Source organism: Cynocephalus volans, chromosome 6 (genome assembly GCF_027409185.1).
Source record: "Cynocephalus volans isolate mCynVol1 chromosome 6, mCynVol1.pri, whole genome shotgun sequence".
In the NCBI taxonomy this organism is placed as follows: Eukaryota; Metazoa; Chordata; class Mammalia; order Dermoptera; family Cynocephalidae; genus Cynocephalus; species Cynocephalus volans.
In genome coordinates this window covers 79513210-79532086 of record NC_084465.1, presented here as the reverse complement: position 1 = coordinate 79532086, position 18877 = coordinate 79513210, and the positions used below count along the sequence as shown (strand labels likewise).

The 18877-nt window shown below is 35.2% G+C and overlaps 1 protein-coding gene across 4 annotated transcripts in view; it reads left to right on the top strand.

The window, feature by feature from the left end:
• The window catches only part of CRPPA (CDP-L-ribitol pyrophosphorylase A), a 364955-nt gene that overhangs the window by 330393 nt on the left and 15685 nt on the right, over positions 1 to 18877 (top strand). The window contains exons 10-11 of one of the 4 annotated variants that reach the window (XR_010023849.1): positions 1303 to 2552; positions 5327 to 5701. The exons of 2 other annotated variants lie outside the window; for them this stretch is intronic. Coding sequence is in view for 1 of the 2 variants with exons in the window: in XM_063099546.1 (XP_062955616.1) it covers positions 1303 to 1407 (105 nt within the window). In the remaining variant the exon portion in view is untranslated. Of the gene's footprint in view, positions 1 to 1302; positions 4062 to 5326; positions 5702 to 18877 lie in introns of those variants that run through there. One more of the 4 variants, XM_063099546.1, reaches the window with a different exon arrangement.

The window sequence follows — 18877 nt, the reverse complement described above, 5'->3', positions numbered from 1 at the left end:
ACCCAAACTAGGTTGGATGGTAGGAGTCAGTGTAAATGTCAAGTGTCACCGATACCTGGGTTGAACCACAAAGAGTAATTAGGCTCTACTGAACTAGGAAGGGTGTATGGAAGCTTTTTTGGTAAAGGAGTCAGCTGGTGCAAAGGGATGCAAGCTAAGAAAAATAGTTTTGGGGGGCACAACTTTAATAGTTCTATGTGGCTTGGAGAACTGAATGATGTTAAGGGAATGCCAAGAAGAGTCTAGAAGAATAAAATACTTTTATTTTCCAGGTAAAGAGGTCAGACTTTATCCTGAGGTTTAAAGGTAGCCTTCAAAGAGTTTTAGGCAGGGTAGTGATGTGATCAGATCTACATTTTAAAATAAATATTTTGACTGCTCTGTGGGAAATGTGGTAAGAAGTGGGCAAGACTTTAGACAGACTTTATGAGATTGTTCCAGGAATTGCGAACAGAGGTGTTACGCTGGCAGTGGCAGTTGGAGTGGCATCATTCTCAATGCCTTACCCCAATACATATGGATTCAAGAAACAGTAAGGAAGTAGAAGCAATAGGTCCTAGTGATATATCAAATATTGGGCCTACAGTATTAAGGATGATGCTGAAGTTTAAAAATTGGTTACCATATCTCTCTTTTTAAATATGGCACAGTTCATAACAGAGATCTGAGAAATATCAGCTTTGCTTCCACTTTCCTTTTCCTTTCATATTATAATTTCCTCATACCTTCAAGAAGCCTAAGTAATTCAAATAAACAGATTTCCATAGGCAATATGATTTCAAAGGTAAAACCACATTTTAGCAACTTGTGAAATAACTCACGACTTTTCCTGATCCTTACTTCACAACAGGGAGGGTTTGTTTTTTTTTCCCCCTATCTACATCAGTACTCACAAACGGCTCATAACAAAGTTGGAGAGCACACAGAAACAAGTTGAAGAAAATGCTTGTATCATTGATGAAATATTCACACTTCAGTGAAGAGCCAAATTTGGTCAGAAATCAGATTAAGGAAAAATAACCTTTTGTTTCTTTCTGTTAGCACTTGAAATTATGTCAGTGTTTTTCTTTGTATCTTTGGCAGGTGTTTTTTTTTTTTTTTTTGCTCTTTGTCTATAATAAAAAGTGCTTCCAAAAGCATTTCTCCTTTATTGGGGAGGCCTGAGTCCCTGCCAGTGGCCAAGGTCTGAGTTTATATAATGCCAAGTCCAGAAAGCAGAAGATCTTGAAAAGTGGCTCCTTATCAAATTTAATGTGTGACATTCTTTTCTAACATAATTAAAGTTTTATCTTTTCTTTTCAGGATGAGCAGAAGCTGCAGGAGAGTTTAAGGCAAGGGGCCATCATTATTTCTGCCTTAATCAAAGAAAGAAATTCTGGACTAGTTGGCCAACTACTGGTAGCATGAAGAACACAGAAGGAAAATTACCTATTAGGCTTTTAAAGACAATTGCTTAAGTATCTCTGTTATGCTTTATTCTTCCCCTCTCCAATTGTATGTGGTGGGATGTTTAAGTTGTCCTCTGTCTTCTTATAATTTGCAGAATATGATGCTTAGATTATAAAAGTGGGTCAATATTTATCTGTGGAATAAAGAATGCTTTTGTGTATGTCAAGTATAAATTGCCTGAACTAGAAAAGAGTAGATAAGTGGAAAATAATAGCCTTCACATATTCTTTTCACAAAGGCATGAAAGTTCAAATAGAAATAATGATGGGTGAGCTATTCCTTTAAGGAATGAGAATTTGGAAAACTTTAGCTGTTATCTTAACTCTAGGTTAATTAATAAATCACACTGTAGTGAAGCTAATGGGTAAGCTTTAGAATTCTTAATTCTAAAATTGTCCTATTACCACGTGATATTTTGTCTTAAGTTGGAATTTTCCACACCTTAAAAAAAGGGGGGGGGGAATAACAGGGAATGAAACTTTTTGTTTCAAATATCTTCACTATTTGCCTCATGTTGTCTTAGACCCTAAAGGAGGTGTGATCGGCTTTTCTATTAAATTGTATGTTTTCTTTGATTTACAAAATATAATTTTGCCTCACAATATGTTAAAGGATCTCTGATTTTTCTGTATAAGTTTAAAAGAAGTCTGGAAAGCTTTATAAAAGTTACTCTGGTCAATTGCTTGTTACTTGTAATCTGTAAGGCAGGGAACCCACTGCACGTCACTGAGTTAAATTAGGTATTATTTTCATACAGATGCTGCTGCCTTTTAAAATCAAGTTCTTATTCTTACCAATTTCCATTGGATGATATATACATCTTAAATGTTGATATTTTTCCTTATAATACATTTTGCAATTACATGTGTCTAGTCATTAGAGATGCCTTTTATTCTATACATATATTTGTTTTATAAAAACAGATTAGATCAGATTATTCTACGGCTTAGGCTGCATGTGGAAACTACAAAAGTTGCGTAAAGTGTTTTTAGTTAAAGATAGACTATAAAATATCTTCCTTGTGGAATTTCTTTTTAGCATGTTGGATGACTTTTCCCGTATTTCTGAAGTATCTATATAGTAGAAGATTTTATATTTTACATGTAAGTAGTAGTGAGTAGAATGTAATGAGCATGGAATAATTATTACAATTTATTCTCCTGAATGAAATGTGTTGTTTGAATGTAGGCTTGGGTCTAAATTCCTGCACTTGCCACTTTTTTCCTTTCTCTAGGGATGTTAAGAAACATAAACTGTCATTAATCCAAATTCTTGAGGATGGAAATATGTGGGCAATGTGTAGATTTTGGTTAGAATGTCTGTGTCCCTGTTAAAGTGGCTGGTCATGTGGTGAAGGTGTAGCTGCGAAGTGCACACCTGCACCTGTTGAAGTCTTCAGGTAAATGTTTTAATACTTTGAATGTGCTCATAAAGGCAGAAGGGGTAATATTATCAAGACTTTAAAGGGAGGATGAGTGCCTTTAAGTAGAAAGCAAGAAAGTGGGTATATCTGTGGCACAGCAAAATTATTCCACTCATTGGGGTGCTGGCTGAGTTAGCCTAGATTTCAACTTAGGAAAGGAATATTACAGTGGACAAGAATTTATTCCAGAGCAATTAGTATGACTTTACCCTGGGTAATTGGAAACATTCAGTGTAATTAGGTTTAATTAATGGAATATTAAATCGTGCCTGAAATAATAACATTTGGTCCTTTACAGTTTACAAAATGATTCACAGCACTGAAGATGTAAAATAAAACAAAACAAAAAACTCTCCACATCCTTTACTCTTTACAGGAGGAAATTGGGGCTCAGGGACCTTAATTACTTTGCCCACAGTCGTGTGACTGTGTAGTAACAAGAGGCAGGGCTCAAACTCAGGAAAACTTGTAAGTTTTAAGCTCATATCCCTGTATAACAACAGCTCCCGGCAAAGACATCCAAAAGAGAGATATAAACCAGAGCCTCTGAATAAGCATTAGAGGAATGGACAAGGAGAGTGGAACAAATCTGTCCCATGACCAGATGAAAGTCCTGGAGCTTTTGGCTTGTCAGCCCCCTTTCCATTGTACAGACATTGGAGCTAGGGGTTAAGGGAATGGAGAGAATTATTGTTTGTTAAAAGATCCAGAGGCTACTCTACAGTTATATTTTTATCACTGCTTCTGTAAATTTAATTACTTTAGTAAAAGCTGTTCACTTTCACTTTACTTTCCAAAATTCCTTAAAAAATAAGTCATTATGCCTCAGGGTAGCTGAAATTGCCTCTACCTGTGGGAATTTTTGTGGAAAGACTTTTCTTCCCCCCTAAATTTACTCTTTATTTAAATGTGATTCACAGTTGTTTTAGAAATTCAACACAGTGTGAGCAATGGTTTGATTAATGACATATTGGTAAGAGGTAGTTTTTTTTTCATAAAAGTACCCAATTTAAGAGATGACTTGTTGCAAGTGTGCTCATCTACAGATAAGAGCCAGACAGCTGTATTCCGTCAGAGCTGTTGTTACTGTGGTCCCTTTAAGTGTTTTGCGTTACTTTAACAGGAAAACTCTTTTCCCACACTAATTTATTATAAATATCAAATTTTCTTTATTTATATATATATATATATATACACACACACTCGTGTGTGTGTATATATATATATCATTTTATAAAAATTAGATTGCAGAACGTATTCTTATTAAAATCTGTAAATTTCACTTTAATATTGAAACTAATTATGGATTCATGGAAGTATAAATGGTAGTATTTTAATTAAAATATTAAGAAAACCATTTGGAAAAAGAAAGATTAAAGTTATGTTAAAAAGTTTAATTTGAAAATAAACAAAATAAATAAAAATTTTTAATTGATTTAGGCTTTGTTAGTATGGCTTAAAATCAATAGACTAGAAGTGGCTATATAGATGATATTTGGCATTGTAGCATTTATATATGTTCTACATTTTAGTTTCAAAATTGTGAAAAACGTATGTGTATTTTTAAGACAAAATGTAAAACACTACCATTAGAGTCTAAATATGTTCTCTTTATAAAATAAAAGTAATTGATAAGTAACTAAATAAATTATTGATATTCTTAAACCTAATGGCATTTTCATTTGTATTTAGTGTATATGTACATATTTTTTGAGACCAACTCAGTAGCAGTTGAATAACTAAATATAACATTTATTCTGAATTTTGAGTCTTTTTATTGCACACCAATTGCTAACCAAGGAAAGAAGATCAGTGGCAGTGTGCCATATATTTGCCTTCACAAGTCTAGAATGATTCTAGAGACACACATTTTACTAAAGCAAAATGCTTTTAAGAAATGTTGGTCAGAAAAATGATCCCAAAGTACTAGAAGTTTCTGAGGATACCTCATTCCCTATTCAGTAGTTTCTAAAGAAGAAAAATAGACCTGAATGTTTTGGAAAAGTTTTCAAAAGAGGTGAAACTTTCTTAGATAGGATATTATACTGAGTTAAAAATATGGCTATTTCAAATAGTAGATAATAAAAATATCTAACACGTTGAATGATTACTTACTGTGTTTCAAAAACTGTTTTTAGTGATTTACAGTTCACATAACTTCTTTATTCTTTCTAATAACTTTATGTGATAGGTAGTGTACCTATCGCCATTTAAAAGATTAGGAAACCAAGACAGATACATTTTTGAATAACTTGTTCAGAGTCAAGCAAGCAGTAATGGAAGAAATAAGATACAAATTTCAAAGCTTATATTCCTAATCACTGTGTTATACAATATTACAAAACATACTATTTTAAGGTCCCTTAAGGACTGATTTTCAAAGATGGGACTCTCAATTTTTTTTTTTTTTCAATAGCAAGAGAAAGAAAATGAGCAAATGTCATTACTTTTCAGTGTTCCTGCACTCTTACTCATCTCTGCCCATCACCAGCCCAACACACATACATATTTTGGAACATCCTTGGATCTGCTGTTATCAGTGCCATCTCTGCAAGCTCTAAAGTTGTTGGAATTTCCTCAGGCAATAAATGATCAGACAGTCTTCGATAATGAGTCAAAGATGAAAAAGAAGCAAATACTTTCTTGAAGAACAAGAAATATAGTCATTTTTGCCTCAGTGACACAGCAAGACATGGAAAGAGAAGTTGAAATCTATTCATCATCTTCACCAGAGAAGGGAAGGTCTAGAGAAATGCCCAGGAATGAGAAAGTCTAAAGTTTTCCCTTGCCATGAGATTCTCTTCATCACATGCGTTCACCAACGTCTGCTCAGTAGGAAAATTTGGGGGTGAATGGTGTTCAGCATGATGAGTGAGGCCAGAGCAGAGCCAGATTGTTTTTCTTTTCCCATCTGAAACATTGGAGTCTTTGATTTTTAAAAATGTCATCACAGCTGAAATGTATTATGCAAATTAATTCTCTACTTAGATGCTACCAAATAATCCGAATAGTTGTTAAAACATCTGGGTCTATTCAGCAACATAGATACAGCCTGGCTTTTCAAATGCAATTTGTTCTTTGAATTTAACCTTAATTAATCCATGCAGGTCCTCTACAAGGTAGATCTATATTGACCTTGTGATATGACAATTGCAAAAATGCAGACGCTAAGGTGAAAGACTCATGATCATCCAGCATACTGGAAGTCAAACTAAGGTTGGAAATCCAGAATTTCTGACCTCTACTTTGGATAGTTTTTCAGAGAATTAGATTGCAAATAGGAAGAACTGTTTTTTACTTAAGGTTTTAAAAATCTGATTTAAATTTACATTAAGAATTTTACCTGGCTGCGTTCCCTCGTTTTCTGTTTCGCAAGAGTGCAGTTGAGCCCAGAGGCAAAAGCTTCAACAAGACAATCCTAGGGATCGTTTTGACCCCAGTAGAGACATGATTTGAGATTCCACATGGAGGCCAATTTTGTAAGAATTTCCACTGGTCTGTAGACTGTAATAATTGGGTTATTTGGATAAGGGTTGGCAAAGCATCTAGTGGATTAACTGAATGAGGTTTCTGGAGCTTTGCCATCCTGGAGCTATCCATTATGTTCTTTGTTCTACCTCATTATAAAATGGGCTATTGAAATCAGTTGGTTTATTGGTATGTCAGGTTTTTATTTATATTTTTTTCTTTTCTATTCTTTACATCTGAGCCCTTGATTTGGTTGAAAGCAAGCTCTTCGGTCTAAGTGGATAACAAAACATTCCTCTGAGGAGGAGGAAATAGATGATAAAATCTGTGTGTTACTAATTTTCTTCAATAGTTTGAGGAATTTTTTTCCCCATCCTGTGTGTGTATGTTTAAGACCCTGTTAAGGTCATAGTTCCTTTTTCTTTTTTTGTTTGAATAGAAAATAATTTTCTTTAATCCCACCTGAGTTTTAAAAATGTATTATTGAACTGCCCAGTTCAGGAATTCAGTTGCCTTGTTTTACTGAATGGAGATATGTATGACCCGATGGTAAAAGAATGCTATTCAAAGACATTTCCGCCTATTTGTTTTCTTGAATCAGTTACTGTTCACATAGATCTGGAAAGAAGCCAAAATATGTAAACAAATTAAGAGTTTCGAGGATCCCAGTGGGAATATCCATAAGTTCTGCCATAAATCAGGAATTTAAGATAAATGCAGTATGCTCTAATAAAATAGCAGGGAGAAGCAACTACACACCAACTCTTCTTGACTCTGATTTGGGACTCTTAGTGAATATTAAGAGATTTGGATTAATCATGGAATTATGCATAACACTACTCCTTCTCAAACCTATATGTGTTGCTTAAACAAAGTTTTATTTTTGTTTTACCAAATTTTACTTGTTGCTTAATATTGAACAACTGTTGATCTATGAAGCCCCTGTTTAATATTTAGTACTTTATAACATGCAAATTATCTTTATCATTAATAAAGAATTAGGGATTCTCTTTATATATCTGCATAAATCAGTGAATACTGTAAAGGACAGTTTGAAAAATGAGAGATTTTTCCTCTAGAGCTTTTTTGATACACACTTTTCTCTTCTTGGAACTACCACTCTCAGCATATGTATTACCTGAAAACCATGTTGGAAGAGCTAAGGAGTAATGTGACATTCTCTGGTCTTTTTTATTACCTTTGACCCAGTGCTAAAACTTAGATGTAAAACTCCCTTTAAGAAAAAAAAACCCAAACATTTACTTTTACTAGTATGATATTTCCGTTAATTTTTGTGTGTGTGTAGAAAGAAAGAGTGTAGAGAGTTAGAGAAAAAAAGTATTTTTTATGTGAACACGTTCTTGAAAGAGTTGTTCTAAAGCAATTGCAATGCAATTTTGTGCTTTGTGTGCATATACAAGTTAAAGAATTTCTAGAGACTAGGTGTCACTCATTTAGCAAAGTGGGAAAATTGAGAAAATAAATGTATCTGGTGCATATGTGTACTTAGTAATGTTTATACCTAATAATTATACATGCATAATTAACAATAAACATTGACAATGCAGATTGAACACATTTTTTAAAAGTGAGCATATTATCTTTTATGTTGGTGGCCTCACAAGTCTGTGACATAAAAGTGACATTGCCCTTCCATTTGTTTTCTTTAATCAAGACTATTATAACATAAGCCCACCTGCTTTCTGCCAGAAACTAACCTCACAGTGTGCTCCCCAGCAATTTTTTACATGCTCTAGACTAAGTCAGTTTCTTATCCTCTTCATTTTTCATTTTCTCACCATGCTACCACCCTGTTGCTCATGATCCCCATGAGAAGGCCACTCTTCTGAGCACTGCCCCCTCTCGTCTTAGCTTTTCCTGTGTATCCCCCCAGAGGAGGGACTGTCCTTGCATCCAGGGTGTCAGTATTGGATGCTCTGTCAACTCAGAGAGCTTGATCTCAGATGCATGCAGCTGGAGGAGGTAAAGGCTAGACTCTACCTGAAACTTCAACATTTCTGTTGCAACAGGACATGCACTACCACCAGAGAGAGGCATAGGTAGGTTTTCCACTCACATCAGGCCTGTCCCTCTGGAAGTTTTGACTAAACTACTCCTCAACCAAAGATTTAGCAACTCCTACTCTCAGTGATACACCTATCCAAAGGACTTGCCATATTCATTGTATCAACATTAGATGCTCCCCAGAATGACAGCACTATCATCCATTCTCTTCAAGAAAAATGCTCATGTGTCCAAAAAGTTATACACAAAATAGTGTGGATATTGATACATTTCCCAAAGTCTGCATTTTTTTTTTTTTAGTTTTAGCCATAGTCAATTTGTAACACTAATTTAAAAAATGACTTTTTCCCCCCAAATATCTCATATCTAAGTGGGAGAAATATTTTATGAGATTCGAATAAGTAAAACAGTGCAATTTTACCAAGTAACACAAGCATGGGCAAAGTGTATAAAAAACTGTTCTTTATAAAACCTCTGTGATCTTTATTATAGTAAAAGAATACCTTAGAGACAAACCAGGTATTTAATAATATTACCATTAAATTGTGTTTTACCCTTTACCAAATAATGTTCAAATATTATCCGATGTGACTTTCTTGAGAAACCCGTTATCCATGTATTACAGAAGAGCCTGAGGCTCGTAGAGGCCAAGTGAGGATCCTGAGATCACACAGCTAGGCAGAGGCATGGCCCGTCCCCAAAGCCGGTATTTTTTTTTTGTAGACCCCCAACACCACTTCTCATCAATTAGGAGCTGAAAGTGATGCTAAATAACAATTAGAAAATATTTAGCATCTACTTATTCAATTTTTGTTTTGATCCTCATTCTTCTATGGGTCAGGCCAACTGGCAGAGTTTGTCATTAGCAACAGATGTGTGCCTCCTGGTCATTAAGATGAGAAATGTGTAGCAGACCAAATCCTTGTCCCTAGTTACTTGCTGAGCATCTCTTATGATCAAGACCTCCAGGTACTGTGGAAATTCTGAAAAGTGGTAAAAGGCAGGATTCCTATTCTCCTTGACACATTTTCTGGAAAGGTGAGAAAAACAAATGAAAATTATGTCAGTGGAAAGGGGTACATGGTAAAAGTGAAGTAAATGGTATTGTTAGGTAGTTATAGGAGTTCAGAGGAGAGAATCTTCGGGCGTGTGAAGTGCAAAGAATACTCCGTCCCAAGGTTTGGCTTAGCTACTACCAAACTCCTTCCCTGAACTTTCCTATAAGGCAGGACAACATTCTTTGGTATTCACGTAGCACACGTGGATACCTCCATTTACTGATTACATATCATATTGAGTTGTTCTCTTTATATATCTCTGTTCACTTTTAAGATGTAATCTCCTTGAGGCTAAGCACTAAAATTTACCTATCAGTTAACGTTCACTAAAAGTAATGATAGTAACAGCAGCAACCTGCTGAGGTCCCTTTCAGGCAAAAAATTTAATTCCAGTCTAGTAGCAGTATCAACAATCCTTAAATTAAGCTTTTATCTGTTAGGATATCCTTGAGGAAGTTACAGCCTTGCTTAGCAAGAGAGACAGATTATATAAATAGAGTGATATCTGAGAATCCATTGAGGCATATCTAACATATTGAAATCTCAATTCATAAATTCATGTGTCCAAAAATATCTTTTATTAAAAAAATCAACTTATTCCTGATTTCAAGCCTCGGTCCTTTGGGGTTAGAAGAAAACTCTATCTCAGGCATTCTCCAGGATCCTCACACATCAGGAAATGTATAAAGACCCTGGGTCTTAAGAAGTATCAAAGTATCAGAACTGTCCCTCTAGTCCTCTGCCATCAGTCTCTGCCATTGGCCACCAAGGAGCCTACTGTTCCTGCAGATCTAGCGATCAGTGGCAGTAACACATCCCGGGTCCCTGTACACCTCAGTCCCATCATCTTCTTGATCTCCACATCTCTCTCTCTGGCTGTTTCTCCTCCTGCCTCTCTTCCCTTACCCAGGGATCATTAGTACAATTTAATGGATTTTGTCTTTTACACCAGAATCAGCAGCACCTGTCACTTTCGGCTCTTCCTGCTTTCCTTCTTTCTAAAATCTCTGAGGCAGGGAACAATAAAGTCAGACTACAAGCCTTAAATACAAGGGGAGGAAAAGGAACAGACAGCAATTATTATTATCTGTAAGTAAGTATTAAATGAGGGTGCAGATAAATGCCACTCCTTTCAGTGAAGATTTCTGGTCCCTCCCAAACCCGTGCTGCCTCCCAATGAATATCACGTGAACTTCAATCTTGGGTCTCCAATTGCCCACTGGACATGTTTACACTTGGGTAGCTTACTTCTCAATTAAGATTAATCAAAAACTGAGCCTCTCTTGTCTCCCTCAAGCTTGACTTACTCCTCCAAGTCATGTCTTTGTCGACGTTACTGTTGCTCGCTGTTGCTCTTCCTCTTTTGGAATTTTGTAATATTTTTCTATTTTCTTTGCTCCCTATGCAACCACCTATCTTTCAAATAGGTGCTATCCATCAAATCTGGGCTTTCCTTTTTCCTTCTCCTGCCACCACTTCCACTTACACACTCATCGCCATGAGCTGCCCACCCCTCATATGCCACACACACGAGCAGACCATTTACTATCTCCTCATCAGCACTGTGTCTTTTCGCCTCGTGCCTTTGGACACACTGTTGCTGTCTGATGTGCCCTTTTGTTACACCTTTTTACACACATTTAACTTGTTTCTTAATCTACACCTATGTAATTCTTTGTATGGAAATTACGGTATCTTAACACTAAATAACAAGAGTAAAGGGCACGTTTTACACATCTTTATTTTCTTTAAATATAGAATAATAAATGTTGGTGACAGGCGTAAAAGAAGTTAATTAGGCAGAAAGGAAGGCTTAATACTGGACGAGCTTCTCAAATTTACTTTCCCTTCATAAGCCCCATAAATAATCCTCTCCTCATCCTGCATTCCTGACCTACAATTTTCAGTAGCTCTACTTCTCTAGCAAGTAAATCCACCAATTGTCTTTTCTCATATCGTTCGTCACCTGAGTCCGCCTCACTGTTTGAAGCCCCCTCGTACCTTTTAGGTCCACGCTAGCCCTCAATGGAATCAGACTCCTTGCCCTCCTGGCCACACACCCACCCACCCCCTTCCTGCAGTTGCATTTTGACTGATGTTCTCGCTCTTAGTGGGAACACGTCACCTATCTTCTGTTTATTCAATTCCCGTCCTTCCTACAATACTCATTCCTGTTTCTGTTCAAGTAGCACATAACTTCCCTGACCACTATTTTGTTTATTTGTTTGTTTGTTTGTTTGTTTGTATTACAGGCTATAAACTCACAAAGGAACACTTGGTTTACATGATGAACTTGGGTACGCTAATTTGCGTGGCATCTTTTCTTTCCAATTTAAGGACAAATACCATGTCTTGGTTTACAACTGGCTGCTCTACAAGGCCTGGCCATGCTCTAAACACACAGTGAGCATTTTGTAGGCATAGAGAACATTGATTTGGTGGGGATTCATCATAAAATGGTTGTCTCCTTTGAGAATATGGTATGTGGTAGAAGTAATTTTCACCACCAGCTGACTTTAGTTCAGGCACTGCACAAGATGCTCCTTGTATTTTATTTCATCTGATGGAGAATACATGCTCTAGTGTGTAACGTAAAGTGTTCAGTATTTATATTACATGAGCTATTTCTTTTGGTGATTTTACTTCTTAGGCTCTTACAGTAGTAATCTGTGATTTTTATCTAAAGGTAGGTGCTTAAATGTATAGGAATCAAAGAACATTCTCATACAAAGAAAGAGAAAATAACAGAAAGAAAGGCAGTCAGTTGTCACATTATTTATAAGTGGTCACTTAGCACCAAATCAAATGAGTACTCTTATGAAAAATACATGAAGTCCTATGGTAACTGGCATTTATAGCATGCTTTTAAAACAGTCACCTATAAAGTTTACCTTTCTTCTTCAGTCCTTTCCTGAGGTATACAAAGAATTCACAAGCTCTTGGAATTCTTTTTATATATCTGCCACTTTAATGGAAGCTAAGCTCCATCTGGTGGTAGAATTTGCTTTTGTGTTTGGACTTTGGCATGTGCATTGAGATCTTTTCAGCAGAGAAACAAAATCTGTATTCACATATACATATGCATACATAAAGGCTTGGTTGCCTTTAAAATATCAAACCCCTGGGCTGGGAAACCTCTGAAGCTATATTATTTATTTTTACTTTGAGATTATTTTAGTTGTTTTAGGCATCATCAGGTTCACCTGCTTATTTCACAGAAGAAACTGGACTTCAGATAGATAGACTGGTTTTGAAAAGGACACACAGATCCTTAGCTGAAGAGTTAAAACTGAAATTTAGGCTCCCACATAAAAATTTTGCCTTCTTCACCCTATCAAACCACCTCCCGAACAGTTAATATTATTAAGTCAATGTTGTTCAGTTTTCTTAATCTGGTCCCCCACTAATGAACATAAGTATTTCATGCTCCACCATTTTTTTGATTTTCACGTTGCAACTCCTTTTGAAGAGGCTCCCCTTCTATGATTAATCATTATCATGTTATGATATTCTCCCCAATAGTGAATAATCCCCCCAAAGATGTCCTAATCACCATAATTTGTGAATATAATACCTTACATGGAAAAGGATAATTCAGGTTGTAGATCAAATTCAAGTTGTTACTCAGGTGACCTTAAATAGATTATCCTGGATTAAGTGCCTTAAAATCACAAGGGTCCTTAAAAGGTGGAAATGGAGGCCAGGAGGTGTCGGGGGGGTGACAGTATGGAAGCATGGTCCAAGAGCTGCAGCACTGCTGGCTTTGGAAATGGAGGAAGGAACCACAAACTAAGGGAGGTCAGTGTCCTTTTGAAACTGGAAAAGGCAAGGAAACAGATTTGTCCCAATTTTGCCTCCAAAATTGCAGTCCTGCTGACACTGACACCTTGATTTTAGCCCAGTGAGATCCATGTTGGAATTCTATCCTGCAGGACTGTAAGATAATAAGTTTGTGTTGTTTTAAGCCATCAAGTTTGTGGTGGTTTGTTACAGCAACAATAAAAAACTAATACACCAGGAAAGAAGTTTTAGTTGAAGTTTGCTCTCTGAAGTTTTTATAAAAATATATTTTCAAGTTATAAAATTATAGTACTACACGTAATTTTTAGAACAATGCAAACTTCCTACTACTGTCTTCTCCAGATCTCTTCCTTTCCTTGAGAATCACTGTTCTAATTCATTCCTATCCCTATAGGAAGGGAGACAAGGTCACGAACAAGGAACTGTACCACTACAGTGCAGCAGGGATGCAAGAGTGGGCAAATAGGAGAGAAATGGTAGAAAGAACTCATAATAGGTATAAGGTATCAAAAGATAAAGTTTACCTTTCCCCAAGATCCCCATAGTCTCTACACTGATTATTTAGATTAAAAAATGAAATATCAACATATTGTCAAAATAGTGAAGGTGATTTTTCTCACAGTTTAGTAGTGTGTTCAGAAAGGCCACAGCCAGTCTTGGTTCAGGTTCACAGAATATGGACTTTTGAGAATAAGTAAGTGGAAGGGGTTGAGAAGGAAGTGTAGTGGATCTATAGTGGGGAATTAGGAGTTAAATGTGAAAGCTTAGACATCAGAATATTGAGAATTTATAAACAGAAATGGATTTAAGTTTACATCAAGTACTTTTATGTGGACACATTACAGAATGGTCTCTCAAATTGGGAAATGCCCTTTTTTTAATAACAAAAAGAAAATCTGAATTAATACTTTTAGGTTTGTTATTGACATAGTGCTTAGAAAGCAAAAGATAAATTCGTGTCGTCTTTTGTGCCCCTGCAGATGACCTCCTTGGGAATGGACAGTATGTTTTAATTATGATGATTTCGTTCACGCTACTGCTGCTGCTTCTCTGAGATTCATTATGTCTGTCAGGAAAAATTTTTGTTACTGCTTTTGAGCAACAGAAAACTACTGAAGCACTTTGTAACACACTAAGAGAATGGTGCTTTTAATTTTTTTCCATGAGATTATGGCACTGTAAGACCTTTTTGTAGTCTGTATGGTATCACTGATGGGCACATTGACTGTCAGGCACATGTTGGGGATAGGGTGGGGTGAGGGAGTTACACATGTTCTAAGAGCGTAGAAGACAGTCAAGCCCCCAAGTCTAGATTTTCAACTAGGCAGACCTCCTAGTAGGCCATGCTTCAGGATATGGCAGATTTGCAAGAGAAGGCTGGAGATACCAACTGTCTTTACACTTAAATAGTTAATAACATCAGCTAAATAGGTCAATAAACAATGAGGCTCTAAAATGAATATTTAAATAGACCATTCCTATAGAAAAATGTAGTGTTTGTTTTCTCTCTGTTATCAACCTGTGAATATTTGAAAATTATCTCTACGGTTCCACCTGGTTGCCTTTATGGTTTTCTTTCACTTCACTAGAATGCTTAATACATTTTAAAGTATTAGCTTGACAATGAAATATATTTAAAAGTTTTTTACATTAAGTTTTTAACTTTTTATTATGCTACTAGAAGCACAACAAACACTAATTTCGCTCTCCATCTTGGTATTCACTTCTAACACCTTATATATAGTAAGATGCTCCATATATGAATGAATGAACTAATAAATGAGTATGTCCGTCTTTTCAACTAATTGGCACTTTTTTTTAGTTTAACCAAAAGAAGGATCTAAAGCTGCTGCTTCCTTAGCCAGGGTCAGTTTTACCCAGGTCTTCTCAGGGTGTAATTTCTCCAAGCTGAAAATGGTTCTAGAATGTAAAGATAGATGTTTTTCAGTACGGCCTCTAATTGTTAGCCAGGTACATAAGCTAGTGCTCATTCAAAGAAACCTAATTCTTTTTCCACACAGAAGGGAAATATAATTAAGAAACGGTACGTTGGTCTTTGAATGTCAATTTCTAAGAGGTTTGTAAGGGTTTATGCATGATTTCCCTCACGGTAATTGATATTTTAGAATCTACCTCCCTGTACCTGCATCCTTTTCACCCTTGTAGAAGATGTTTAAGTCCCTGGTGCTGTGATTCTTACACCTCAGCACCCATACAGAAAATCAGCTGGGGGTTTTGTTAAATATCTTGCTCATCAAGCAGCACCCCTGGAAATTCAGACTGAGTAGGCCTTGAGTTTCACATGTTTGTAAAAATTGCAGGTGAATGTCTCAGGTTACATCCAAGGCCATGCTTTGAGAAATGTTGCCTTAGATTGCTTGGTGTGCTTATATTGTTGTTTAGTTGTACAAACATCAATGCGTGCCTAAGCAACCTAATCTACAAAGAAACCTCTACCATCTAGTGTCCATGTCCCAGTACCTCTCCTCTGCCTAACACCTGCCCCCCACCCTAGCAATTGTGTAACGTTTTTACAAAGTCATGCTTCCCAGAAGACCTAGGACAGATAAAATTGGAATTACTGTAGAAAAGGTCCTGAAATTCCTCTGGGGTGGATAACGCTTTTCTTTTGAAAAGTGCGGAATAGCAGATCTGGGCTGGTCCTAGACATCTTTGGTGTCCCTCCCTCTTTCTCTCAAATACTGTGGGCTAGCAAAAATAGTAAGTTGCACTAGATCTTCCATGCAACAGAAATGAATTATGCAGTTTCATACAAAGAGAAAGAAACATTAAAAAATTTTTCTAATTAAACATTTATTGGGCATATCTATCTGCATAAACTATTTGATATTAGATACAATACTCAGTTTTGAATGTGATGGGTAAAGGCATTATAAAATGGCAAAGAAAATAACCATTTTATATTTGTAATTTCATAGATTATTAATAATATAATATTAAAAATATTTTTTCCTCTGCTTGAAACAATGTATTTTTAAAATGGCTTTTTAATGCTATTGTTTTTCACTTGTTTGGTAGCTATTCTTATGCGGAGATATTGTCTAAATATTCTGTAAAGATAGGCAAAATGGGGAAAGGAATAAACTCTTCCCAGGCTCTTCAAAAGGTCCAAGAAGTGCAGGTTACAGAGAGTGGAAGTTGGATTTTGTATAAACATAACTTCCTAACAACAGTTATCCCAAGATAGAAACAGTAGTTTTGAGGAACTGAAACTTAGGTAAAGCATAAATTGATTGACTCTAAGATTCCTGCATTACAGGAACTATTGACTAGACAACCTGCAAAAACCTTTCCCATTCAGGATCATGAGAATCCTGAAGCTAGAAATCCATTCAAGTGTGCAGGAAGGTCGCTAAACTTTCCATTATAAAACTGCCCACTAGAGGGAGTATAACATCATAAATATTTCCTTTCATTTGTTGCCTTGCTTCTGGTAAGCTAGCGGGAAAGCAAGATTCAAGTGCAAATACCTGGAATTTATTTCATACTCTCTCTAATATTTTTCTAATTCAACTTTTATTGACTAGTCTGATAAGCAAAGAAAAATGTGCCAAGAAATATTAGTGCAGTATGTGTATAATTTGTAACATTAATATTTTTATTTTTATATGTGAAAAGTTCAGAATTTAAAATCATTGTGTGGAAATGGAGTCCAGATTGATTATTTACACCTAACACTGTAAAGCATCTTGGAACGTGAGTATGCCTCACCAAATTTTGTTAGGTCTTTTGTCATTATTGTTCTTTTATTTGTTGTGGATATAATTAATATCTTTACCTGTTAGTCCGTCACTTTCTGTTACGGCTTTTCCAGACATTTTAAGATAAACTATTTTACTGAACAACTGTTTTGGTTATTTAGTAGTAAAATCAAATGTTTAATTCTCACATAAAATAAAATCTGATACTTGCCTTAGGAAAACTAAAAAGGGATATTTCTCAAGGGTAAAAGCACTGTTCGTTCTAAGATAAATCATCCGAATTTTAGTTCTTTTCATATTTCTATTAAAATTTTTATATGCTTTTCCTGATTTCTGTAAATAATTTGAAATATGAGCAAATTCTGACATAAGTCTCCTAGTTCTGTTTTGAGTTCAACTTCTTATGTTTGAATATTGAGGAAAAACCAAATATAATTTACATAATCTATTTTGAAACATTGAGCAATAAAACAGCATTTTAAAAGTTCATAAGTAAAATCTTTATGAAAAATTGAGATGATATTAGCTCTTTATATGGTAAAATACATTTTAAATTTGAATTTGCATAATTTTTTTAAGGAAAAAGAAGCACATGTCTGGTTATTTCAGATTTATTTTAAGTGAAAAAATAATTTCTTAACAGCTTAACTATTTGAAAACTGTGTCTAACTGATTTCCTTTTTTAGTTACCTACTGTTAATATCTGTTAACGTCAATAGCCACAATAGTTTTTCCCTAACTTCTCCAGTTCACTGAAAATTGTTTCTTCAATTTAAATGGTGAGGCTGATTCCTTGACCTGCTCTTTACTTCCTTTCTTATATCTGCCCTTCTTTCCCTGAATGATACTAGGACTAGGTCAGCCTCACCATTACTCCCATTTGTAAGTAAAACCATATATCTAACCTACCTCAAAAGCCAGGCTCATTTGTCATGTTTTTATTTTATATATATTCAGAAAAGTTAAGTATGAAATTAGTATACACTGGTTGTAAACAACCAAAAATATGTAAATGGTACAAAAATGAAAAGCCAAACATTTTTTCTCCTTCTCTTAGAACTGGCTATCTCTCTATGTAGTTTAAATATTTCTAGATATTTTCCAGCATGTGCAATCCTGTATATATACATGATATTATGCATGTATAATTTCCTTATTTTTTTTTACCAAAATAGAGTCATGTGAAAAATGCTCTTCAATGACTTGATTTTTCTACTAACAATGTATTTTAAAGATGTTTCTGTGTCAGTCCTTACATAATTACTTCATTTTTTATAGCTGCATGAAAGCCACATTTTATTTAGAGCTCAGTCTCCTATTGATAGACATTTAAATTGTTTCCAGTATTTCCTTATATCAAATAGTGCTGCAGTGCAGGAACTTGAATAAATATCTTTGAGATGTTGTGCATTTCCTACGTTTTTATAAATAAAATCCTACAGATACCATAAACACGGTTGGCTTACTATTACTTACTTTTTAATTCGTGGCCTATTTCCACAAAGCTTTTAAGATGTCTGTGTTTTATGTTGTTCAGTGAATCTGAAAGATATTTACTTTTATCTACAAAATAAGTTGGTTGCCAACAGTTAGATATCAAAATAAAAAAGGCTGATTTCTCTGAGTGTATCTTCTTTAGAAAGTGAAAGAATCATTTGTCTCAATAATTCAGGTGAAAACTCTCATGTAAAGATTAGAGGAAAAAAGTTCCCTCAATGAATTACCAGGATCACTATGACTTCAGATCTGGTTGATGAAATACAAGATTAACTTTGGATGTTAATATTTTTGTTGTTAATTAAGTGGCAAACATTGAGAGGATAGATCAAAATGCACTAATTAAAGCTAACAAACTAGATGTAAACAAAATAACATGAATATATCATAAGAATAATCTGTTGATTAAAAGTAACAAACATAATGAATCGTAA